Genomic DNA, 27,999 nt, shown 5'->3' on the forward strand with positions numbered 1-27,999 from the left:
CATCAGGGAAATCATGACTTGTTAGATAGCGTTCACGTGACGTCAGGAGATCTAGATGACCATATAACGAGCATGTTAATCATCACAGAGTAGTTGTTTCTCTAATTGGCGGTCGCACAAATGTCTTGGACTATTAATGTGAAAGGAATAACTGGCCAAACAACAAGGATTAACGTCGCTAGTGGTCCGGTAAGCTCGACACTCACTAATCATACATAAGACCACTCCAAATAAATTCTCTGTTTCCCGTCCTGGATTCAAGCATATTTGCATGCGGGCGGGTGGTCCATTTCCATTATTTCATTGCAAGATTGGCAGCTTTTCAAACCTGGCACAACCATAAAAAGCTGCATAAAGGCATGCTTAAGCTTGTTCCTTCCCTTTTAAGCTGCAAAAATAACACAAACGTGAAGTTTGTGCCGACTTGGTAGCACTGCTGACACGTGAGCTGACCCTGTTTCGAGATGGCTTTTACTGAGCCTGTCAGTATGCAAGAATAACCGGAAAATAATGGAAGAATACGGAATAATGGAATATTTATGGCTGACAGTAACTAGATGCGGGCGGTGGACGGGAAACAGAATTTATTTGGAGTGGCCTAAATCGTGTACCCATGCAGTACCCACCGCCCATATACGGTATGCATGTACTGGGTGTAAATAAACGGAGTGGCTATTCGTACGCCAGCCGGTCACGTATGAATAGTTGATGAGCTATAGCTATTTGTACGAGGAATGGGAAATTAGGAAACCGGAAATGAGGAAACGGAGCTAGAGTTTATATTGGTGGTATTGCTAGCAAGTGAGGGCGTCAGAAGTCGTCAGTGAACAGAGGCTGGGGTAGATGGGGTGGCTAGCCAACCACCATGCATGCCAGGGGTGGTGGAGCAGGCCAAAGAGTGAGGGGGCCAGGCCAGCTGTAAGCTGAAGACCCAAAAAAAGGTAACTACCTGCTGACAATAACTGCCCTCCACAAACTACACATACGTAGCTAAGTTGTTTGCTACACCGCTTCTTTGAATACTGTGACTGCTCTATTAGAGTATCTACATCTTGTACTGAGTATCTCGATCTTTTCTTGCAAACATTGTCCCATAAAAGTGGGGAGGCCACATGGCCCCCTGTCTCCACTGCCTATGATGGATGCATAGCCTTGCAGCCACTCAGACATGTAATACTTTAATATACTGAAATAATTATTATATGCTAATTACAAATAACAACCTTTTTTGGGCAGTATTAGCCACCATTACACAGAAAGAAAATATGGGATCTGCTTTAAGGATAAATCATATTAATTGCCAGCAAATCATCCTAGGACATTAACTGTGGCATAATTTATAAAGCAGACACCCCAACTCTTATGCATTACACGTGAGAAACACACATCGGATTGTTGTCTCACGGATGGTTTTCCATCTCACGCATTGCAATTCCTGGAAAATTAAGCTCTCATGTAAAAATTAATTTCACTTCAAACCCCTTGGCAAAGCACTAAACAGCTACAGTGTTCTAATGGCTAAAAATGGAGAGGTGTACCTGAAAATTGCCAAAGAAAGTAGCAAATTTTGCTATTTTTCTACTAAGACGAGACCTCACACATAAGTAAGCAAATTTCACTTATTTTAACCTCAGGTCTCACTCCAAGTACACTTTCTAGGTTGAGGTCTCTCTATAGTGTGACCTCACCAAAGTTGTCGTAGCGACAGACGAGCGCTGGTTCACACAATTTATTTTTCACTACTAACAAAACTCCCTCCTTTAAGCACACATTGTTACATTAAAAGGAACACCAAAAAACCTGTCTAACCCGCTAATAAAAACCGGTTCAATTACCTACGTAATTATATGAAATCATCGCGTTGCGCGAGCCGCGACACTCCCCAGACCAAAGTACTCCCTTCGGTGTTTAACCAACTCTTTATCTTCTGTCTGGCGGCTATCGTTGCTTTTCTCCTTGGACGACCAGTCATTGACATCAAAAAATCGTCGTTACCACCTTCAGTAGTACAGTGACTTGCACTATCAGTTGGCATCGATTTTTCAGGTCCATCAATATCTTCAGCTTCATCAGTCATTTCAGCCGCATTTTCCTCAACAATTGATACAGGATGGTTTCCCTGCATACCATCTACTTGATCATCTGTGTTGTTTTTGATATCAGGGCATTCAATGGGGTACAACAAACTTAATGCTCGATGCAAGTATCTGTGTGGTGCGACAAAGACCTTAGCCGATCTAACCCTTTGGTCTCGTCCTAAAATCATCTCGGATATCTTGCCAATTCTCCACTGACCACGAGGTAATTTGTCCCTGATCAGCACTACTTCGCCCACTTGAGGACATCTAATCACTTGTCCACGTGACTTCTTTTGTACTCGCTCTCTCAAGCTCAACATATAATCGTTCTTCCATGAGCTCCAAAATTGATTCAGACGGTTTTGACCTTTCTTCCAAGTATTCAACAACTGTTGAGCTGTGTTTGGCTTGTTCTGAGCATCAAATTCTGGGTCAGAATCATCAACTATATCAGGCATGATATGCTGAGAATGCAGTGAAAGGAAGTCAGCTGGGGTGAGTATTCTGCTGGAGTTGATGTCTTCATCAACATATACTAAGGGACGCGAGTTCACTACTGCTTCCACTTCTGTCAGGACGGTTGTCAGTTGCCTTTCCGTTAAACATTGAGTTCCCAAGGTCTTCCTGAGGGCTCTCTTAGTAATCCCCACCAATCTCTCATAGAACCCTCCCATCCATGGAGCCAACTCAACAATGAATTTCCATTGGATTCCTTGCTTCGTGGAGTAATCACTGACATCGCTACTTGTCAACATTGTGCTCCAAGCCTGGTCAAGAGTAGCCTTCGCCAACTTAAACTGCTTAGCATTATCAGATACGATCTGACGGGGCACTCCTCGCCGTGCCATAAACCTACGTAAACAAAGTATGAACTCTTCAGCGGTCATATCACCAACAAGTTCAAGGTGGACAGCGCGAACAGCTAAACAGGTGAATAAGCACACCCAAACCTTGGAAATCATTGTTTCAACACCTTCATCAGATGTCTCATCAGATCCTTGTACAAACTGTTTAATGTACATTGGCCCAAAGTAATCAAGACCCGTGAACTCAAAGGGTAATGATCGGGCGACACGTTCTCGCGGCAATGGTGACATCTCAGGCATTGCAAAGGGACTTCCTTCGAACTTCTTACAAATTCGACAATCTTTCAAAACTTTTCTTATAAGAGCACGTCCTTGAGGTATCCAGTACTGTTGCCGAGCTTGCGCTAATGTTTGTGACACGCCTGAGTGTAGCATCTTCTTATAATAGTGCTCAACTACCAACTTGGTGAAGTACCCTTGTTTTGGCAACAGTACAGGATGTTTTGCTCCTTGTGTCAGCTCAGCATTAAGCAATCTTCCATAACATCTGAGGAGACCATTCTCATCAATCTGCAAATTTAACTGATTCTTCAAGTTACTCTTCTTCCCATGTTTGACCTTGTAAGCAACATCTGCATAGTACTTCTGTTGAATGTGGAGTTCCCACAATAGCTTAGCTTTCCGCATCTCTTGAGCCGTTAGTGGTCCTGTCAACGAATCTCTACCATTCTTCAGTTTACTAATAAACCGTAGGGCCCAAGCTGTCACTCTCAACAGCTTTAACAGGGACGGATACCTGTTCTCATCAATAACAGAAAGGTTATGCCTTGTTCCCATGGGTTCTCTGGGGAGATCCTCCCCGCAAACAAGCTTAGCTTCATAGAAAGTTTTGCTTCCTTTAACTTCAGTTTCAAACCCTTGTGGACTATCATCACTGTCAATCGATCTAGAATCTGGCCACTGCTGAACTGGCTTAGCTAACCAAACTGGTCCATTCCACCAAATGGAAGATGATAGCTCTTCTGGGGATTTTCCCCTGGTGGCCATGTCTGCAGGATTGTCTTTTGAGGGTACATGAGCATACGTCACTCCTGTCAGGGATTTGATCTCTTTCACTCTGTTTGCCACAAAAACTGACAGAGGTTTGCTGGTTTTCAGCCAATGCAGTACACAGATGGAATCAGTAAATAATGTAAGACCGGAAGTTGGTAAATGAAATTCTCTCATAACAAATCTTAGGGCCCTAACTCCAATAAGAACAGCCAACAATTCTAATCGCGGTATGGTCGTTTCTGACGGTGCCAGACGAGTCTTTGAGAATACTAGATCAACTCTGCAAGAGTCAGTAGATGACTGGTGTAAATAAACAGAAGTCGCATATGCCATGCCTGAGGCATCACAGAAACAAACTAATCTGTGTTCAACAGATCCCGACCCTTGGTCACTAATGCCAATAAACCTCGGCAGGTGATATGACGGAATACATCCCAACTGCTTGCTGATTTCAAGCCACTCCTTCAGACACTCATCATCCAGTTTCTCATCCCAATCCAACCTTTTTGTCCACAGCTTCTTCATTAACAGTTTAGCTTTCAAGACCGTAGGTGAAAAAAAACCTAGAGGGTCAAAAATACATGCAGCCATCTGTAACACTTCTCTCTTCGTTGAAACACTTTCCATCTTATCTAAGGAGATACCAGGTACCGATAACACGTCCTTGCACAAATTCCACTTGATACCAAGAATCTTCTGATCTGGATTAGATGTTCGATCAGGTTGCGGGATAAATTCCATGAACTGCTGTGAGTTAGATGCCCACTCTCTCATATTCATAGAAGCAGCTGCAAACACGCCTTTAGCCTCCTTGTAGAGAGTCTTGGCTTCTTCAAGTGTACTGACTCCGCTTATCACATTGTCCACGTAAATGTCTCGCTTAAGGAGTTCAGCGAACTGGTTGTCACTTTGCTGTAAGTGATACGTGATGGTGGCTGCTAACAAGAATGGACTAGATATCACTCCGAACGGTATGCGACAAAAGCGATAGGTTTGAACATTATCCTTCAAGCTTGGAATTGTGGGGTCCTTCAGCCAAAGGAATCTAGTGACGTCTCTGTCCTGACACTGCAGACCAACACTTAGAAAAGCTTTCTCTAGATCAGCTACCACAGCAATAGGATGTAAACGAAATCTAATGAGCAGCCCACAAAGGTCAGGTAACAACACCGGCCCTCGATACAAACATTCGTTTAAGCTTTTGTTGCTTTGCTTTGTCTTAGCTGAGGCATCATACACCACCCGCACTTTGGTGGTTGCTTTTGTGGGGGTAACTACTGCATGGTGTGGTATGTAGTGCTTAGCAATACCTTGAATTGACTCACTTGATACTCTCTCAATTATGCCCCGCTCTAGTTGTTCTTGTATAACTGCTGCGTAAGACTGAAGTAGCTGAGGATCCTTCTGTAGTTTGCCAAGCGTGGACTTGAGCCTGCCCTCGGCCAGTTGATAATTCTCAGGTATTATTGGATTTGGCTCTTTCCATGGCCAAGTGACAAAGTACCTGTTGGCTTGGTAACTCACTGTCTTCTGAAAATTCTCCAAGGCCTGATCATCATCGCATGTCTTCGGTGAATCTGTTATTCCAATGGCTTCAAGATTCCAAAAGGACTCCAAATTGGGTCTAGAAACTGAGAGCAGATCAGTGTTATTCATAACATAGACATCTGCTTTGGTGTCCAAGGTAGCAATTTCAAGAGTGCCAACTAAGAGATGTGACTCAGTACCCTTATTTAGAGCAGTATTCTCAGTTTGTTCTCCTAAAATCCAGCCAAGCTTTGAATTAAAGAGAAAAAGACCACCTCCCAAGTCCAATTTTTGTGGTTCTAGCAAATCGAAATAACAATCATTCCCGATCAACATGTTGATTGTGGCTGACTCAGTGTAGTGGGGTAATGAATCGGCTAACATATCCTGGCCAAACTTCTTGTTTAAAAACTCTACATGTTGCGTCCCGAGTGGGAATCTGTTGATCTTGCCAGTTATGCTAGGGACAACACTGACACCCAAAACCATTGAGCTTCCATCCTTCAGCATCAGTTGTAATCTACTGGGTTTGTATCGGAGGTACTTCGGCTTCTCCGTTCCAAATGTAACGACAGTCAGCTTCTCAGGAGGATTCAAATGAAGGCCGAGATTCTTGGCAAGCTTCTCCGTAACATATGTCCTTTGACTGCCAGAGTCCAGTATCATTCGTACCGAGAGTGAGCTTTCACCTGAGATACTCTTAATGGTGCATGTGGCTGTCTGCATCAGAACTTGGTTGCTTGAGGTCAACATCGCCTTCTCTCCTTCAACTACACTACTGACTGTCTGGGCTTCTGTACTACTGTCATCCCTCACTTCCTCACTTCTTTGACTTTCAATTCCAAATAGCTTAGCACACAGACTTCGATGATGACCCAGTTTGCCACAATGAGCACACTGTCTGCTTCGTCTACAGTCCTTTGACATGTGTCCCCTCTGCAAACACTTGAAACAAGAATTCTTCAATTTTTCTTTCCTCGCCTGTAAGGTTATAACCTTTGTACATTCATCAGACCAATGGGACTGCCCACAGTAAAAACACTTGATCTGCACGGGGATAGTTCTTGAAACCGTGGTACTTCTAGCATTACTCGCTAACAAGGCTCCTGCCGTAGACTTTGAGTAATAAAACTGTCCCGACCCTTCTCTTTGGGGATACTTGGCATTGGGTCTCACTGTGGGACGAGGCTCACCACCTGCCATCTCTAATGCTGTTATATGCTTCTCTAATAACTGTCGTAGCTTAGGAACTGTCCAGTTTTCCCCATCGGCTTTCAACATGTACAACTGGTACAAAACTTTCTGTGGTAGCTTCTCAGATATCAAAGCCACAAAGTGGCGATGATTAACACTCTCTCCCATTGCCTCAAGGCTGCGCAAATGGCGCTCGATTGAATCGTAGCATTGCCTCAAACTACTGGTTTGATTAGTAGCAGTGGGGAGATGTGACAGATTACGGTAGTGTGCATCTATGATCAGCTGAGGATTCCCAAATCTACGCTTAAGCACGTCAACAACCACATCATAATTGCTATTGGATAGCTGATACCCAGAAATGGCATTAAGCGCTTCTCCCGTCAATCTTGATTTGAGGTAATTCATTTTATCAATGGAGGAAAACCTAGCCTTATGGATAGCCGCTTCAAACTGGTCCCAAAATTCTTGCCATTTGAGGACATCCCCATCAAAGGAAGTAATCTCTATATGTGGTGGCTTAATGGGGGCTTGTACACTAGTACTAGGTGGTGTCCATATACTAGATAGATCGGAACTTACTGAGCCCAGTTGAGTTGCCTGCTCTGTTGCACTGGTATTGTTTGATGTACGGCTTCGAACTGTCTCTAGCATGGCACGCTTCCTTTCCAATTCACCTTTCAGAATTTTCAATTCCGATATTCTACTGACAACGTCATCAATTAACTCTGCCTCTTCATCAAGAACCTTTTGAAACTGTTCCGAGCCCTCTGTGTCCTCATTTTGCTCCAATGCCTCGATTACTCTTTCATTCGCCGACTCAAGTCGCGACAGCTTTGCGTCCAAGTTCATTAGGACTTTTCCCACCAACATAAGTGACTTAACAACTTTCGGGAGATCGTCATCGACGTCGGCTTGCATTAATTTCTGGGCTTCTGCCTCTTCCTTAATTAACGCCCTCTTCTCACGTGTGCGGGAGCTTTTCATACTGCTGACAAGCGGCATCTTCAATTCTGTAAAATTCAAAAAGGAAACCAACAATCACGTAGCTCAAAGTTACTCGCCTTACGTGGTACCGTTTCACTGTCACGGTACCACAACTTCAGGGTTTCAGGTTACAAATGAGTAAGGCGACTCGGAACGAATCCACGCTCTTCACCCTTGAATTCCCGGGTTTCGGCACCAAATGTCGTAGCGACAGACGAGCGCTGGTTCACACAACTTATTTTTCACTACTAACAAAACTCCCTCCTTTAAGCACACATTGTTACATTAAAAGGAACACCAAAAAACCTATCTAACCCGCTAATAAAAACCGGTTCAATTACCTACGTAATTATATGATGTCATCGCATTGCGCGAGCCGCGACAAAAGTTATTAAGTTATGCAAATTTTATAAAGTCAGCTAGCTATTTAATAGAAAATAAATGTATGCAATGTAATTGGCTATATATTATAATGTTTCTTTCTGTGGGTATATGATAAGTAGGAGATGATAGTTCATATTGTGGAGCAAACCTAAACTATCATCTACACATATCACATCAGAAGAATGTGTAGTATGTGTACAGGTGTTACTAGTGTATTAGATGTTTTTAAGCACTTCATGATCATCCTGTACTGGAATCACAAAATACAGTGCACAAGAGCTGCCATGCTGCTCATGTTATGTGTGTTTCATGTGTACACTATACAAGCTAGATGATAACACTGTTCCCCAATGTAAATAGTACTTCTGCTAACTGAGGCTATCCTGACTCTCAACTTAAAATCTGGCATGGGTCAGCCAACCCCTTAGTTTATTTCTGGATCAGTGCCTGGTGAAGGTGCAAGCTGGACAAAAAAATCAAGTGCATGGTAAAAACTTGGAATTTGAATCCATTATTTCATGTTACACAGTCATTGCAACTTTGCTAGGAGTAGCTACGTAAGTGACAATCAGCAAGACTGAATGAAAACAGCTATTCAAGTGTTCTCAGTATTGTGCAAACTTGGCCTCATTCTTCCGGCATGGATCCATAGATCACCTTAAATTGGCTCATATTTGTGTACCTCCTGCTGTGATTAGCTATACTATAGTGTGATTACTCTATCCAGTGTTACAAGTTCTCCTGTCACTGCTGCTAACACTGGTATATTGTACGTATGATGTTGTAGTTATCAGATGATTGCACATGACATTACCACATGCTTAATGTAATCTCAAATGTAGTGATCAGTGAAGTAGTAGCTAGTAGTATAGCAATGAGTCACCAAGGGAATCTCTTACACTGTATCATGTTCACAAAACAATATTGTACTATACTACAATTACTATACTACAGTCATTACTATAAGTCACGATAACACTGGTAGTGGATTGGTGTTACATGACTCACATCACATCAGGAATCAACATATCCTAACAACTCAAGTGGGTCAGCTTTCTTGGACCAGTAGCTGGTTTCACTCTATGCACTAGGCCACACTGATTGCACATGCGTCATATGCATGTACATATAATCATATTATGTGGCCATGCATATGTGTCATTAGTGGCTACTTTAATTCATAATTCTTGATGAATCATAATTTGATTAATGCCAAACTTCAAAATAAAAGAATTCTTATTTGTTCCAGTAGTTGCACTATTGCCATGGCAGTAGGCTGTAGTTGATGTAGTGACTGGAGAACTTTAAATTTAGTTGTGACAGAACTTGAGTTGTGACACTGGGTAGAGTAGTCACACTATAGAAGTACACAAAAATATGAGATCACATGCCTGAGGTCGAGTTTGGACAATACTGAAAAACTTGAAGAGCTGCTTTCATTCAGTCTTGCTCACTCTAACTACTCCTAGCAAAGTCACACTGACTGTCGAACACTGAATAATGGATTTAAATACCAAGTTTTAACTTATGTCCAGGTTGCACCTTCACTGACGGCTTCTGACACCCTTGCTTGCTAGCAATACCACCAATACGACGAAAATGCAATACAAAAATGCTCCATTTCCCATTTCTGGTTTCCTAATTTTGCCATTCCTCCTTTTAGTGACACCTGAATATATGATCATCTATGCACTACTGTGATGCTTGGTATGTTGTTGTCGAAGGCATTACATGCTATGAAATCTTCACGGATTTATTTTCATGGTTGCTGTGTTAACTACAAAATCCATGATATAGTGAATGATACCTTAAGCTACCCTAATAGCCATTAAAACAGCTACATACATTAATTGGTAATTGTACCAAGCTCGCATACTGTACTGTACTGTGACATGAAGGATGAAATGTGCCGGTGCAGACAATTAAGTCATGGAGCTATCATGTATAACCTTACAGCTAATACTATCCAGGGAGAAATGATGTGTAAGACTCAAGTCTTGCAAGCAAGATTCTTTCTTGCAAGTCATTTCTCTGTGGGATATTATTATAGGCATTCCAGCTCAATTTTTAAATTTAGGGAAAATGGAATTTTTATATGCTCAATATATCGCAGAAATTATCCATGAAGCAATAAGGGTGGTAATGTAAACTACAAATCCCTATTTTGACTCAATTTAAAACAATCAATGGAACGTACATGTAGCTAACTAAAATTTTATGACAGAGAGTTAAAGTAGACTTTTTGACTTTAATTAATCTGCTTCAAGTCAGATTCTGGTCTGCTATCCTGGTTAGTAGGTCATCCAGGTCAGTAATGGTTACCCAGTTTAGGCCACTTATTGTTAACTTTTATGTTTCAGATCAGAGAGTTACAATATGGTGAGTGGCTTATTATTCATTACAATCTTGCATCCACCTGACTGTTTTATTGGAATTAGCTGAATGCTCTATTAGAGTGTCTCGATCTTTAATCTCAACTTATTAAGTAATGAAAGGGATAATTATCCCTTTCACTACTCAATAAGTTGAAATTAAAGATCGATTATCCATTTCATTACTTAATAAGTTGAGATTAAAGATCGAGACACTCTAATAGAGAATCCCTTTCATTACTCAATAAGTTGAGATTAAAGATCGAGATACTCTTAATTAACGTCCCTTCTCCTGACAATGGGATTAGTCTTCAACCCATCTAACCTTCCTTTCTCTATGCCTAGCTATGTAAGCAAGTTCATTTGTAATCATTAAACATCTCTGAGACATTGAGATGATGAAATAATGGTAAAAATCATAATAATACCAAATTTAGGCAGTGAGACACAATAATGCGAGCGGGGGGATCTTAATCATAAAATTAATAACAAGTGGTCTTACGGTTTACCACACTAGGCCAGGACATTTAAGACTGTATCATGTCACATGTGTTCAGACATTTGGAGATAAATACAGTGGTATAAATACATAAGTTTCAGGATAAGGAGTAATTATGTAGGTGATGAGAGCAGACTGCTAAAATTGTTAACATAGCTAGAGATGAACTGACTGTTGTATGTTAGGGTAAATAAACGTTCTATTAATACATGGGGTGTCCTGCACTCACATAGATGAATAGTTTTAGTGTTATCTATTGATATTAGTGGCTTATCTCTCTTCCCTTTATGTGATGGCTAATTATATAGGATGCTTTGATTCTACATTTGAAGCAACAAATTGAAACACAACATGATAACCATCCTCCTCCACATCGACAAAGACTAGTGTTTACAGATCCAGGTAAAAAAATGGCGATCTGTGTATATAGTAAGATCTGACATGGTTACACAGTAGAATACATAATATGAGTAAGACACTATAATTATTATTAGTAATAATGCTATATTGCTTTATAGGCTCCAACAATCTCAAGTTAGAAGATCCTAACAGGAAACTGTCATCATATAATGGGCTTACTAATGGTAGTATAGTGATGATTGTGATTCTCCCATCCTTTATTTTGTATGTGACTGGGCTAGATGGAGTAATTCATGAGATGGAAGTTCCTTCCTCTGATCCTCAGGTAAACATAAAGATATATTTACATGGTTTACACTCAATAGTATTATATATGCAAAAAAATTAATTATTCTGTGGTCTCATAAAAGTTCTTTACAAACCAGCAAAGGAAGTTTCTATTACCGACACAATGCAGGGGTCTTGAACAAGTTTGAATAATGAAATTATTTAAATTTAATAGATTGGTAAGTCTAAACACAATTATTACATTGTCCACATACCATTGTGGTATACTGTATATAAATGTGGGAGACTGATCTGCTTTGCATGCCAGCTTGCATGTTATTGTAGCTTATAAAGCTTGTCCAAATTAGTTTTATACATTATTTTAATGCTTGCATGACTCTTTTAACTTGAAATGAAGAGCAGACATTGGTGTTTGTTTCTGTTTCAACTTCATAGGTTGTTTCTGACCCAAATGCACATATAGATGTACTGCACTCTGATATTGGTTTGAAAATCTAGAAATCCTGTAAGAATCCTTTTCCAAACAGATTTTTTTCTGAATTGAAGTACGTAGCTATGGATCATTTTATAATTCATTGAAGCTTATTGAATTTTTAATGCTTGTTCTGTTGGAGCATATTCCTAATTATAAACACCAGGAAATCCCCTACAATTTTAAATTGTAAGATTTTGTTTGTGATCAACATGTAACATTGAAATATTGGTGCTGTTAAGGTGTCAGTCAAGTAGATAATAGGTATATATCTTCATTATTACAACTTATGAAGTCAGTGTTGCATAATAATTAGTGCATAAATGAATGTACTGCATTTGTTCAATGGTTCGAAGGGTGCATTATTTGAATGACAAAAGCGAAGTTCGAATTTTGTGCATGCGCAACCTGGTTATATTAGCGAGCAGAAGCATAAGAATCCGACTGCACGTCATGCCAGGAATAATTTTCAGTTACACTTAAGACACTAGAAAGTAATAGAAGGTGGTTGTACTAGGTGTCTGACAAGTTAAGTAGCTTGCACCACAAGTGATCACATCCACCGGTAATCACGAAGTGCAGTTGGGACAAGAAGAATATTCACAAGTTGTGTACTACGGTAAGGTCTTTCAGCAGCTGCTACCTTTGTTTTGCATTTCTCCAGCTGCTATATCTTGTTAAACAGATGAGCAATAGTGTTAACGCGAGAAATTCCATTGCCGAAGGGAGCCAAAACAAAAACTATGGATTAAGCTACAATACACTCAAAGTTATGCCACAAACATAATGTAGCTAACTGTAGCTATAGCACCATACAATATTCTTCGAATGTTGTATTCAAACCTTTGAAGCATAAAATTGACATTCGTTTATGTACTAATAATAATAACCTGTAATGTACACACATACAGTAGTTTAGCTACATGAGCATAGCCACAACAGTGCTGTCATATTGTTTCAAAAAATACATTGCAGAACACTGTGTTGAACATGATATCATACAGAATGGTAGTACTGTATAGTAGGAACGATGAAGGTGTGGGAATGCATAGCAATGAATTAAACCAAATTGTGGACTTAAAACTGGCTAAAATTAAAAAAAATTTACATCTTTATGAGTGAGATCATGATCTGCACCGGTGCCAGCTTTATAGCCACTTCAAAGTGAGTTAGTCTGGCATAGCTGCGTGTAATTGAATTAGACTGGTGGCTACACCAGATGTTGATATTGTTGGTGTGTATCAGTAGTATAGGTGCAGCTGGAATGTAAGTGGACAGCCCTTGTGCTTTTATGAAATATTCATGATTAGTTTTCAAGCTAAGGAACGGCTATTTGACTGGAATTTGTCGTATAAATATTAGGAATTCGTCCCTATGGTTAAGAAGCACACTTGTAGGATTAGGAGCAGCGATCTTAGGATTAGGAACAGTGCCCCTAGGATTAAGATCAGTGCTCCTAGGTTTAGTGTTAGGGTTAGGGTCGGGTTTAGTGTTAGGGTTAGGGTCGGGTTTAGCCTTAGTTTCTTCTTCACCTTGTTACTTTAATACATAGGGGTTACTTCAGTTTCACATTAATAAAGTAGAAACTAAGACAATTGGATAGCTGACAGCACCCACAGTACAGTGGTCACAGTGATGGGCTGAAGAGCAGGAGGTCTTGGGTTCAGATCCTGAACACAGCATGGTTTTTATCTTTTGTACTAGTACGTACCTATTCAGTGACACATTTTTTGTTTCAATTAAAATTCCTTCTGCTGGCTTTACATCCTCTACCAACTCACATACAACAATATATAGTCTACATTCATTCAAAAACAGTGGCCCCGGGGACCCAATTCTTCTGGAATTTTATACACTTCACTAGGTCTGAAAAGGTGTCTGAAGCTGACTGCATTTATAGGCCACTTGTCTGTTGCACAATGATAATGCTAGTCTATTATGCCTCCTAGCTAAATTTAGAAACATCGTGCAAACAAATGTTCTGGGGAAATAGTGATTACTAGCTAAGCCGAGCTAAGCAAGTTCCAGCAGCTCGACAGGCCAGATTTCGTACATCATGGTACATTTGCACAACTACTCTTGCTCAGAGATCAAAGCCGTATTGTGCTATGGCCACTCTAGCATATGGAAGGATATTAAGTACTGTAAGACAATAGTGCATGTATTGTATATATGCCAAAGGTTTCTTCTAAAGTGAATTCAAAGTATTTGTATATAAAAATAGGGCTGCCATTTTCCTGCTACGTTTGCTTGAGCGCATCGGGTCAATATTTAGTAGAAAACTAAATTTTTGTTATAATTCTGCAGCAACTTGATGCAAAAGTTTCGAGTTGATCTGAAGGCACTTTTGGCCCCTCCACCCCCTCCCACCACTCATTGAAGCTCACCTAATACAGTCAACATGAAGTTAAAATGTCAGGAATCTTAGCTGTTGCTACTTGTACACTGGATGCTTTGGAATAAAATATGTGGTACACATAGCTTTAGCCTTTGGTGAGCTACAACATACTAAATACTTAAAACCGGTGTTTCTCGATAGACGGTAAGACTGGTTTTCCCAGACTAGGTCACAAATGTGGACTATTGTTTCTTGGCTGTTGGCCATTTGTACATTTTAGAACACTAATACTACATGTAGTCTACACGTATATGTCTGGTGTATGCTATAGATATACGTATGTAGTATAACAAGGCTCGATATTGAGTATGCAGTTTCAGATTTTGCAGATAAGTGTCCAAGACTTCTAAGTAGTAATGTTTTAATTAAATATCATTAGTCTCCAATCCTGTAACTGTTGCATGCACTGTAATGTACTGCGTTTCAGCCAGTGGTAATTCCAGCACTTATATATTAAAACAATCAGAATAAGTGACCATTCAATTAGAGTATCTTGATATTTATAGTATCACAAAGTTTGCATTAATTTATATACTTATTATACTACATAATTATTTTTTGAATTTCTATCTATTTCTATTATATTTATAGACCTATTCTATTGCTGATCTCCTCACTACAATACAACAAAAGATTCAGCAGAGTCTGTCACAATGTCAGGTGTTATACAACAATGAGCCACTTGAGAAAGTTAGACATGGAAAGGCAATGACTCTCAAGGATCATGGTATAAAAGCCAGTTCTACCCTAATTGTGACTAAACTTGGAATTACTTTAAATGTTATTAATCCACAAGTGAGCATTCTCTTTAATGGTAGATGTATGATCACTATTTGTGTGTTTTACATTGACTGAGGGTCTTGTTACTTTGCTAGATTGACCTTTCTTTCTTGGTGGACTGTACTGCATCAATGGGGCCTTATATTGATGCTGTGAAAGATTGTATAAAGAAAGTCAGAGATGATTTGGTTCAACAATTTCAGGGTTGTGATATCCGTTTTGCATTTGTAAGATATACAGATCATGATCAACCACAAAACAGCAGAACTTCTCACATTGACTTTACAAAGTTAGTTGATATGTATGTTTTGCATACATGCATATAGTTAGTTCAAATGAATCAATGCCCCAGCCATGGTGAAATAAGATGTGAATTCCAGGGTAGTGGCCAAAACTGGCTGAGGTGATACGTTAATAGCAAAACTTTTAACAACAATAATTCAGATGAATTGAATGCAATTCACCTGAATTGTTGTTGTTAATTTTTTTGCCATTGACCTACCAACATGGCCATTTGTTGGTGGATTTCACATCTTTTTTTCACCTTGGCTTTTTGTATGTGTGTGTGTGTGGGGGGGGGGGGGGGGGGACAGCTTGGCTATTTGGTATAGATTGTAGTATTAGTAAACAAAATATATACTCAATACAACTGTACCTTCTGCCTTCAATAATAATTGTGGCTGTAAATAAGAAATATATGGGTAAACACAAGCCATAAAGCTGGCCAACAACCGGATTTAGCAATGACAGATCCAGCATGGAGAATTTGAGGCATAATACCTCTAGCTCCTTTCATTTTTATATCATTCCCCTTCCATCCTTGTGGTGATTCATATACAGTGTACAATTCACTTGAACAGCTGTGCAATTGAGATACTTTATTTTGTAAGGGGGCACTTTTTTACAGTTTAGCTGTTTTGGTCTAGATATCACTATTCAGCTTTGTGGCTTCTATTTACTACAGGAATAGAAGCCTCGAAGGATGAAGAATGTGAAAGTTTCATTTTGTAGACTATAATTATGTTGCTATTTATAATTGTAACAATTTTGCAATTGCTATTATAGAATTATCACATGAACTCTCTACAGGTTGACTTGTTTGTAGCTGACTCGTACAGGGTGCTTTGCTTGTAGCTCCTTGCTTGTAGCTCCTTGCTTGTAGCTCCTTGCTTGTAGCTCCTTGCTTGTAGCTCCTTGCTTGTAGCTCCTTGCTTGTAGCTCCTTGCTTGTAGCTCCTTGCTTGTAGCTCCTTGCTTGTAGCTCCTTGCTTGTAGCTCCTTGCTTGTAGCCGTGTAGCTAAGCTCTCTACAAGGTAACTTGTTATATAACTGAACTCTCTACAGGCTGACTTCTGAACTCTCTATAAGGTGATTTGTTTTCTCTACAGGCAGCTTGTTTGTAATCATGTACTCTCTCTATAGGGTGAATTGCAATGTAACTGAACTCTCTACAGAGAGATTTGTAAACTTTCTACAGTGTGAAATTATTTCTTTATATTACACTTAATTAACTTGGCCACCAGTACAGGATACTGGTGGACCTTCAACATGAACACTATGAGCTGACTTGTAAATAGCCGAATTCTCTTCATGTTGGCTTGTTATGCAGTTGAGCATTCTACAAGATGAAAATGTAGCTGAACTCTCTATAGGGTAACTTGTTACCTAGCTGAATGCTGAACTTTCTACAGGATGCAGGACAACTTGTAAATAAGTAAGTTCTCTACAGGGCAACTTGAATGGTACGTAGCAGAACACTGTACAGGATGATTTCTTGTAGCTGAACTTTCTACAGGAAATGTAGCTGAACTCCTAGTGTCGTTTGTAGCTGAACTCTCTGAACTTGTAACACTCTCTACCAGGTGACTTGCAGCATAGCTGAATTCTCTACAGGGTAGCTTGTAACATAGTGGAATTCTCTAGCGTCTAATGCTCTAATAGCCTGACTGACCTAATAGGGTGACTACACTAGGAGTACACCTTGATCACACACTTGCTACACCTAGCTAGTTGGTTTTTTTTTTAAAAATATAATGGTTTTAAATCTGATTGATATATAAACCACTGATAGGCTTTTCTATGATGGTTAAGGTATGTACATACCAGTTTTTGGCTCATTTAAAAAAAGGTTGGCCTGGTAGGCATGATCATTTTTTATTAGCAAGATTCATCACGTAATTGTTACACACTGTTGGTTATCATGCTGTATCTTCATGGACTTAACTCAATTTCTTCCAAACCACAATACGTAGGTTTGAGGGATGATAGTCAATCTATCCATGTGCAAATTTTCCATAAGCAGTTTACCCTGTAGACATGACAACATATTGGTGTAATTATCCATTAATAGTCATTAATAACTCCACGATTGGTTGTTGTATTCAAACCAAAGTTGGTATGAAGTTCCACTATGAAACCTGGCCTATGTCTGCTAAATTTCAAGACAATTGGATAATGCATATGTGTTTTATGGAAATTTTTGTAAGTGCACAAAAAGAAAGAAAGAAAAACAAACCATTGTTGTGACTCGGGAATGCCTAGAACGATTTGGTATGTGAGCTACTGAAGGAGGAAGGCATTTTCATAGTCTTTGTCGCTTTTCATACAGGCAGCATGTCTGTACGTATGTGTGAAAATCACATTATTGTTTTTCTTGCGACTAACACACTGGTGTGGTGTGCCAGCTTCTTAGGCCACACAACACACTACCATGCACATTTTTGAGCATTTTACTGCAACGCACATAGAAAGTTCCATCAGTAGAGAACTTTTATTTATGAAGGTAAAGATTAAGTTGAGATGTGGGGAAGTACATAATTGGCAGTAGTAGTTATATGGTTAAAGTGCTTATGTATCTTTGGTTTGAATCCTTTCTGGTACACAATTTTGCACTGTTTTTGTAGAGTATTTTGACCACTTTTCATGTAACTCTTGGTGTGTGACTCGCTCTATGTGGCAGGTAGTTCCACTGCAATAATAGTCCTATTTGGAGGAGAGACCAGTGAGCTTTATGTAGGGGGGGGAAAGCTGTGTTTTCTTTCTGGTATATAGCATGCTCATGTTGTCATTGTACACTGGTTTTCTTGACTGCATGATTCACTGCAGTGGAACCAATCTGATACTGCCTGCTGCACCAAAAGTGTATTGCTATGTCAATAATCCAACATCCTCACTAATCCAACACAGTTATTGAGTACGAATGAGTGTCAGATTATATAGAGGTTACACTGTATTGTGTATCTTGATATAAAGCATGTCATGAACTTGTTTGATTGAGAAGATAAAGATGTATTTTGTAATTTCTCTTCATAGAAGCCAATCTTCTTTCTACAATTTTGTTAATGCGATCTGTGCTAAATCAGGATTGCACTGTGATGAAGCAGAAGATGTTATGGGAGGACTAGAAGCAGTATTTAGCAGGCTTTCATAGGGTGATAAAGAAGTCTGCAAGGTGAGGTATTAGATCATTGTTAATTTTTAATAGAAATATGTCAATGATAAGATCACTTACCAATATGGCAATTTCTATAATACTGAAAATTTGAACAGAAAACAACATGTCTACTTGATGAATTTAAATTTGATGGTTCTTCTTGCTTGCAGGGGCCCACACTAATTATGCATGCACGAGAATTTTAGTGATCACAACATAAAGGCTCAAGTGATAGACGTAGCAACTCAATAACTTAGAGTATTATGGCTGCATCCAATGTTGATGAGTACAGATGTAGCTACTGTAGCTATATGGGATACATCAGTAGGAGTAGGAGAATGCCTTGCAGATGCCTGACCTTACGAAAATTTGGAAAGTTTCAGAGAATGTATTGCTGCAGCTGTGGTGACCATGCTCAGTAGCTAGCTAAATTCCAATGTTGGCTATATCTTCGTAAGAATAAATTGTGTATGTTCATTGCTTGGATTTCTCCATATTTTTGATCTCATTATATAGCTATTTTATTAATTTGATGATTTCAGTCAAAATTTGCCAACCACTAAATTTGTTCCTGTCAAATTTTCTGCTTGTATGGTATTTGGTAATTGGCACAAATACTCCAAGAACCCATAGTTTGCTTGGCATGTATGAACTCTATTATAGAGCATTCTTACTCACTGCAAACGAACAGGTATGTTGTATAGTTAAAGTTCTGTTTTCTCCATACTCATATCTAACTGTCGCATTAGCACACCTGTAGTATTATTTTATCTACACTTCACTGTGTATACAAATAATATCAGATTGGTATCAGCTGTTTGAAGTAGTACAGATATTTGTACAACATAACTACGTTCTATTTTTACATACAACAAGTAGAAGGAAAATTAGAACTTTTCAGTCTGATTAGGGATCATAGCCATAAAATGTAGTGAAACAGTGGAGGTTGCCTACACCTGCAGATACACTAGTAGACATTTACTCCCTAACAACGGACTAAATGTCCACTAGTATATCTGCAGCTGCAGCATAGTAAAGCATAGTAAAAATGAGGTATGATGATCACACCCATTGAAATATCATGTAGGCTAGAGGCTGACTCTAGATACTGCAATAAAGCAGTCACCCTAATGCAATGACCGTGAAACCAGATTGTATGAATGATGGTATTGCAACATAGCAAATGACAGAATCCCTACTTTGGCATTGAACAAATAATTGTGTGATAACATGTCATGCTATGTTGTAATGCTATGTTGTAATGCTATGTTGTAATACCATCATTCATATCGACATTCATGGTAGCGTGTCATGTGACTAAGAAAGCCAGCTTGCCACACCATGAGTATATTTATAGGAAGAAAGAAAACAGCATTTTTACACATGCCTAGCTCCATGGCTCTTCTCCAAAGCATACCATCCTCCAAGTAGGACAGAAAATTTGATTAAATTCATACCAGCCATTTGTGTGATATATATGGACATTCAAAATTTTCAATTTTATTTCTTCTAAAGCCATAGGGGATCTACAGGGGCTTCGATTTTTTTGCACACATTGCAAAAATTGTTATAAAATGCAAGCATGTAATGAAGAGTATATAAAGTAGTACTGTGAACTGGTGTCCAAATAAAAGGTTATTAACCAGTGTTGTCTAAGTCAGCCAATTAACTGGTTAAGAAGCCTTTAAACTGGTTTTCCCCACCCACTTGGTAAACCATAAATTACCCCTGCTGACAAGTGTTAACATCATAACATAACCTCAAAGCATGTCTAAATATGTGATTGTAATAACTATTATGGTAGGTAACAACAGTGGACCCAGGGACCAGGGACCTGACTTCTTGGAATTTTACACCATTCACAATATTCTATACTTATACTAGGTACCTTTGCAAGTAGTCTTGCATGGCCAATCCACTTTTCCCCCTGTCACGATGTCTCACGTGATGCTTAAACCAATTAGAAATGCTAAGTGCCTCTGAAAAAAGTGTTTGAAACTGTAGGCCACTTGCCTGCTGCATAATGAGCATGCTAATCTATTATTTCGACTCGCTACTAAATTTTAGAAACATTGTGTGCACAAGTATATATATATATATTCACGGGAAATAGCAATTACTAGCTAATTATAAGCAAGTTTTAGTCCAGCAGCTTGACAATCAACCCGACTTCATACATCGTGGTGCATTTGCACAATGTTTCTAAATTTTAGTAGCGAGTTTACATAATAGACTAGTATGCTCATTGACTAATATGCTCATTGTGCAGCAGGCGAGTGACCTATAGATGCAGTCAGCGTCAGACACTTTTTCAAAGGTGCGTATAATTTCTAATTGGTTTAAACATCGTGTGAGATACCATGACAGGGAAAAAGTGAATTGGCCATGCAAGACTACTTGCAAAGGTACCTAGTATAAGTATAGAATATTGTGAAGGGTATAAAATTCTGAGAAGAGTCGGTCCCCTGGTCCCGGGTCCTCGGTTCCCAGGTTCACTGTTTTTACCTACCCTAACTGTTATAGTAAGACAGGATGTTGGTGGTCACTTTGGTACCACCTTAAACCTTCCAGCTGGCTTGTTGAGTGCATATTATGTCTGCCAATATCACTTTACTATACACAACCAATTAACCAATTTTTACCAATTATTGGTAGGCAATTAACTGGTGACTAAAATTTTGTAGGTGTATAGCACTAGTATAAAGGTGAATTAACGCTTGAAGTTTGCTATGAATCTGATAAATATCCACAGAGTTATGAATCATACAGTATGATAGTACTGTGTAGTAGCGACCACAAACAAGCCTTCAGGTTGACCTGAAATGCTTTCAACAAGTTGCTATGGAATTTTTTTATAAATTTATTAAATAGAATTTTCTAGTGACTGATTGAGTAACTGACTGACTGACTGACTGACTGACTGACTGACTGACTGACTGACTGACTGACTGACTGACTGACTGACTGACTGACTGACTGACTGACTGACTGACTGACTGACTGACTGACTGACTGACTGACTGACTGACTGACTGACTGACTGACTGACTGACTGACTGACTGACTGACTGACTGACTGACTGACTGACTGACTGACTGACTGACTGACTGACTGACTGACTGACTGACTGACTGACTGACTGACTGACTGACTGACTGACTGACTGACTGACTGACTGACTGACTGACTGACTGACTGACTGACTGACTGACTGACTGACTGACTGACTGACTGACTGACTGATGCCTTCAGACAAGCAAAACTCGATAACAGCTAAGGCTACGTACAGGCTTGCTTTTTTTCACTGTTCAACATTGCTTCAGCTGGAGACATGTCTTTTGGCATATACTGCAGTGTGTACAATACATTCTTCATGGACTTACCAGTGTCCTCCTTTGTGTTCCATTCATCTTTGCTGAGATAGCGAAAGTTTCGATTTGGCAGTAGCTTGTGATGGCTTCCCTTAGTAACAGAAATTGTCCATATTTTTCATAGTGGCTACTTTGATTGCAAAGGTACGTACCAGTGCTTTTCAAACAGTTCTTGATTAATAATGCTGTGTAATGCGTTGAACATAGCTGACAACGAAGAGTAATGAATACTTCACTTTTCAGATGATAATTGATAGCTGGGGTGTGCGGAACCATTTCTTTCTTTTGATGTGGTATGTGTGCGCTCACCAGTCATAATAATTTTATTGTACAAAAAGAAGTTAACAAACAAGTACACAAAAAAAATTGGAATTATCAACTTGAGTAGGGACCATAGCACATTGATAAAAATACTGAAACAAGCTGGAGTAGTGCATGATATAAAACAATAAAAAGTGTTATATCCCTACTGTGCCTTTTTCCATTACGGTATCTTGAGCACAGTAAGGATATAACACTTCTTATTGTTTAGTATTCCAGCTTGTTTCAGTACCTTTTATTGATATGCTATGGTCCCTACTCTAGTTGAAAATTCCCAAAAAAAAATTTGCGTACTTGTGTTTATTTGCATTCAAACAATCAGTTGTACATGTATGAGTATTTACTGTATTATGTAGGTTATAGTACATATTGCTGATGCTCCTTGTCATGGTTCTCAGTACCACAATCTTTCGAGTGACAACTACAGATCAGGGGATCCAGCTGGTATAAGTCATGAACAAATGATGAAGAAAGTAGTTGAACATGATATCCAGTATTGGTTTGGCTTCATTAAAGATAGCAAGACGAATAATATGATATCAGTTTTCAATGAGTCGCTGCAACAATGCAGCAATCGTCGACTCTTGATTCGCCAAGTTGACGCCAGAGACCCTAAAGTGATGGTAGATGCTGTGAACAGGTAGTGAATGTTATGCAGTGATGATGTCCATGTAACATACAGTATGGTAGTACTGTATAATTGGGGATCATGAAGATTTGGGCTATTCTGGCCAAAAATATCTCCCAAAAAATTGTCTAGTTGTATATAGTACTAAGACAACAGATATGTGTTTTAAAATATGTAGTGTCTCAATTGGTACTCTTTTCAAGCTTCCACTATACAGTGGCAGATACAGGGGGTTGCAATGGGTTCAGCTGAAACCCTCTATAATAAAATGCATGCGCCTCAATTTTTTTTATGATTCGTGTGGGTGATAAAATCACCAAGAGTTATATAGAGTGTATTACATTGGGACTTTTTCTACTGGCCAAAAACTTCAAACTTTTGCCGTTGAATGCCATTTCGGCATCTAAGCATGTTAAGCGTCTCTAAAAATGATTGTCATTATGATGAGTGCAAGTGCTGTTTTGCTTTTGCAAAGACCTGGATTGGTAAGATTCAACTGTGAACCAATGTTGTGGAGTGATTTTTACTGATTCATTGCTAGCTGGTTTATGCCATAGATCTATGTAGCTATACTGGCCACTGAGCTAATAAGTTAACATTCAGCCCAGCTGGACAGTCTGGGATCACAGTTCTGAAAATTTCTAGATCCACCACTGCTATATAAACCATTTATGTATTTGCTAAATGAAATGCATAGTTTCCTGCAATAAATATTGCTACTGCAAACTTTGTGAGATTAATTTGATCTCATAATCTGTAATATCTATAGTTTATGTACATATTCTTTGTGAGCTGTGAAAATTATGTAACCTGATTTTAGAAAACCCTTTTTTGGGCACATAACAAGTTTTAACATAACACCAGCACAAGATGGCTACACTGTGTGTCTAACAATTTTTACATAACGATCCGTTTATCTTGCTATAGTATTTACAAGTTTGGCTGAATCCTAAAAAACAGCTAAAAAAGAAAAGTGGATTTTTTCCAAGTGAATTAAAATTACAGCCAACCACATAATTAGTGGTGACAGTTAAGGTGAGGCATGTGCAGTTTAGTTTCATTATAAGTTTGGGAAAGGGCCATAATGGTTGGTGTATTTTATGGCTTCTTTGTAGGAATTGTATGATGAATGAGGATTGGCCATAAATATTGTGTCAGATATTTAAAAAAAAGATTTTGAAATATTTTTAGTGGGTCAAGCTGTGCTCCAAATTTCAAGACCATGTGTAATTGCATCCATTTATTAAATTTTTTTGAGGGTTCAGCTCAACACATACATACTGTAGGTCTGCTTTCTGGAGACAGACTTCTGTAGGCATGTCAAAGCCCACACATCACTCTATATAGATCCTTGGGTAAGTAGAATTCTAGGAAAGTGGAAACGGGATGGGAATGGAAAGCAGGATTAGGAATGGCCAATAGAAAATGCTGGTAAAGGTCACCACGGTGATACACAGGTTGGATTTTGCAGCATGATGCTTCCTTGTAGCACAATGCTTCCTAGCAGCATTGTTGGATCCTTCCTCCGTAGCTCTGTGCTGCCTTTAACAAAATAATATGATTTTCACTGTGGACACGTCCGCCAACATCAGTAGACCACATACCAAATTTTAGTAAATCGCTTCAAACATTCCCAAGATATGCAACTTCAAAAATTGGCTTAGTTTCTTCAGTTTTTTTTCTTCTCTTCGCACACTTACAAAAACTGCCATAAACGCAAATGCCCTATCCGATTACTTTGAAATTTGGCACACAGAAGGGAAGTATAAAGGCGCATCATGGTACTAAGTTTGGCTGAAATATGATAAGCAGTGAAGGAGTTATTAGCAATTATTCACGAAAATAACACCAATATGTTGTCGCGCCTACAGGGTAAACCGCTTATGGGAAGAAGAACTCGGTAGGTGAATAGGTTAACTATTGAACCTCAATCCTTTTGTGGTTTGAAAGAAATCGAGCTAAAAACCGAGAAGATAGAATGAAAAAAATCAACAGTGTGTAACAATTATGCAATTGATTAGCTAATAAAAAACGACTACTTGCCATGCCTACCAGAAAAACCGCTTGGAGTAATGCTTTGAAAATCACTGTACAGATGGAGTAATCATCTTAGAAAGGCTCTTAAATGGTGTAGAAGAACCAGACTTAAAGCCACAGAGTTATAACACGAAATCCAACTTGGTGTAACAAGTGCAAGATCGAGATACTCTAATAGAGCAGTCATCCTAATAGAGCAGTCACCCTGAAGAGAGATCAGTTAGAAACAAGTCCTCCTGTAGAGATATCAGCTAAATACAAGTTACCCTATAGAGATCAGCTACAAACAAATTACCCTGTAGAAATATGTGCTGGAAACAAATCACCATGTAGAGAGATCAATTAGGAGCAAGTCACCCAGTAGAGAGTTCAGCTAGAAACAAGTCACCTTGTAGAGAGATCAGCTACAAACAAATCACCCTGTAGAAAGATCAGCTAGAAACAGGTTACCCTATAGAGAGATCAGCTAGAAACAGGTTACCCTATAGAGAGATCAGCTACAAACAAATTACCCTATAGAAATATGTGCTGGAAACAAATCACCATGTAGAGAGATCAATTAGGAGTAAGTCACCCAGTAGAGTTCAGCTAGAAACAAGTCACCTTGTAGAGAGATCAGCTACAAACAAATCACCCTGTAGAAAGATCAGCTAGAAACAGTTTACCCTATAGAGAGATCAGCTACAAACAAACCACCCTGTAGAAATATGTGCTGGAAACAAATCACCATGTAAAGAGTTCAGCTAGAAACAAGTCACCCTGAAAAGAATGCAACCACAAACAATGAGAGTTTCAGCTACAGTTCAGTTATGTAAGAAGTCACTTTATTACATACGTATGTGATAATCATTCAGTGTTAAATATACAAATATTTAATCAGACAAAAAGGTATACATGTAATTGCTTCTTTTGTTCCACAATTCCTACAGTAAAGGAAGTTAAAAGGAAGTACCAAAGCCAGTATATGGCCGGCTTTTTGGCTTGCAATACAAAAAGATGATATCTAAACCAAAAACTCCAAGGAGGAGGCAACACAAATTCACCTGAATTGTTGTTATTAAATTTTTTGCCATTAACCTTCCATCACAGCCATTTCTTGGCTGCCACCTTGGATTTCACATCTTTTTTCACCCTGGCCTTTTTGGGGGCTACACTCTTTTTTTTACAGCTTGGCTGTTTTGGTTTATATTATATACACTAGCTAACTCATCAACACTGAAGTTAGCTACTCTTTGAACCAAAAAAACATGTTAAATATTCAACTACTAAACAGAAGAGGTTTACACAGTGTTCTAGTTAACTGACAGTGCCGGGTATATCTATGCTATTACAAACTTTATAAACTGTTTCTGCTGCTCCAGATAAAAAACTATATGATGGGATATGCAGCAGCAGCTTGTCAGGTTGAAGTGGCTCCCCCCATGACTGTTTGTATCTCCTTATTGAAGCCTAATCAGCTTGACACATACTGCAGCTTTTACATACATACCCCATAATGTCACCATCATGTGATTTTTCTCCTGAAGTTGCAGGTACAACTTCCAGAATCTATATACAAGCAGCACTGTCAGTTTATTAGACTGCTTTGTAAACTCCTACGGTTGAATCTTTCAATATGTTTATGGTTTCAAGGATGATTTGTAATGACTAGGCTAGTCCAGTCTATACCAGCTATACTCCATCAATTCACAAGCTTTCAATGCAAATCCCTGGTGGGATATAGTTAACTGTAAAATCTAACCTGTACATTTACATGATGACCTTTATCAGGCATTTTCCATTGGTTGTTCCCATTCCCAATTTCCGTTCCCATCCAGTTCCCATTTTCCTAAAATTATAATAACTCTAGATGCTCTGGGAAGACATTGGGATGACCCAAATGATGTTATTGGCTTGGAGTTACGAAATGTGTGTGTTTTGTGCTAATGTGGTCCATCTTTATTGGGATGTTTAATTTGGCCTGGAGCTCTTTCACTCATCCATATTTTGTACCCCTGATGTTTCCCACTCGAACACCCTACACCTCTTTGTGAGGACTTGGTATCCATGAAAAAACCTATCTAGAATGGTGGGAAATTGTAGAGGCTGCTTCTTATATTCCAGAAAGGCCATATATCTTCAGAGGAAGTTTCACCCACCAGCTAGGGCTAATGAGTTAGCAGCTACCAGTTAAAATGTTTAAAATAAATATTGTTGATCTATGAACGTACAATGTGCCCAAAAGGCGATATCACGTCACATATTTATGGTAAAAGAAAGAGTTTAAACTATTATGAAAGTATGTCTATGAATAGCTTGGCCAACTGTAAAGAGTGTTAGCAGTACTCAAAAAATGTGAGGTAGTCTTTTATATTGGCATACTCAAGAGTTTATTGTGACTTCCTGTGATAGCATAGTACTTCATATGGTTTCTTTGATACCTTTATACTAATTAGTGGCCATTCTGTGTGCATAAAGAGTTTAGATGTTACAACCATTAATATTGCATACCAGTATACAATTGATTTGTAACAGTTGTCCATGCACCATGCTACAAACTAGAAACTACTCTTGACTGTCACTGATCACTACAACTCTTGATCACTTAGAAAGCATGATTTATTGCTGTGATTTTAGATACTTCATATTTCAGTCCTAATATACTGTGTTTTGCAATTATAAAGTTAATTAACATTTATAGCAGCTACTTGGGCTGCACAACACAATAATTTGGGGTATTATACTAAATATGTTCTGTTATTGCATTGTGAGCATAATATAGTAAGGTACTGTATTATTTTCCACTGTTAGGTCAGTAATGGGCAGTGTTTATGGAGCTGAAGCTGCTAGGAAAGCTAAACTAAAGGCATACAATTTAAATCCAAATGTTCCAGATTGGGGACCTATCTCTGAACTACAAGGAAAGAAAACATCTACTCCTCCTCATAAATCAATGATGGAAGATCTTCAAAAAGGACTTACAATCAACCCACCATCTATCAATATTTCCTTCAAGTGTGCCCCAAATCCAT

The 27,999-nt window shown here is 38.9% G+C and overlaps 2 protein-coding genes across 3 annotated transcripts in view; both read left to right on the forward strand.

Moving 5' to 3' along the window:
* The window catches only part of LOC136246804 (alpha-protein kinase vwkA-like), a 41,830-nt gene that overhangs the window by 12,715 nt on the left and 1,116 nt on the right, over positions 1–27,999 (forward strand). The gene's annotated exons all lie outside the window — the stretch shown is intronic.
* On the forward strand, positions 25–27,918 carry LOC136246806 (uncharacterized). Of its 2 annotated transcripts, none has more exons than XM_066038366.1 (8): positions 25–189; positions 11,209–11,302; positions 11,419–11,585; positions 15,010–15,213; positions 15,294–15,487; positions 18,510–18,648; positions 22,680–22,963; positions 27,779–27,918. In XM_066038366.1, the coding sequence occupies exons 1-6, from the start codon at positions 121–123 to the stop codon at positions 18,625–18,627; spliced, it is 846 nt and encodes a 281-aa protein (XP_065894438.1). In that variant the 5' UTR covers positions 25–120; the 3' UTR covers positions 18,628–18,648; positions 22,680–22,963; positions 27,779–27,918. The 2 variants fall into 2 exon arrangements, with proteins under 2 accessions (XP_065894438.1, XP_065894439.1); XM_066038367.1 differs by having other exon boundaries at positions 11,233–11,302.

Source organism: Dysidea avara, chromosome 2 (assembly GCF_963678975.1).
Source record: "Dysidea avara chromosome 2, odDysAvar1.4, whole genome shotgun sequence".
NCBI classification, from domain to species: domain Eukaryota; kingdom Metazoa; phylum Porifera; class Demospongiae; order Dictyoceratida; family Dysideidae; genus Dysidea; species Dysidea avara.

Bases quoted from the DNA above. Each gene is read 5' to 3' on its own strand.
- LOC136246806 (XM_066038366.1), top strand. From the start codon at position 121: ATGTCTTGGACTATTAATGTGAAAGGAATAACTGGCCAAACAACAAGG. The intron at 11,303-11,418 runs GTAAAAAAATGG...ATTGCTTTATAG, and splicing joins ACTAGTGTTTACAGATCCAG to GCTCCAACAATCTCAAGTTA. The intron at 15,488-18,509 runs GTTAGTTGATAT...TTCTCTTCATAG, and splicing joins TCTCACATTGACTTTACAAA to AAGCCAATCTTCTTTCTACA.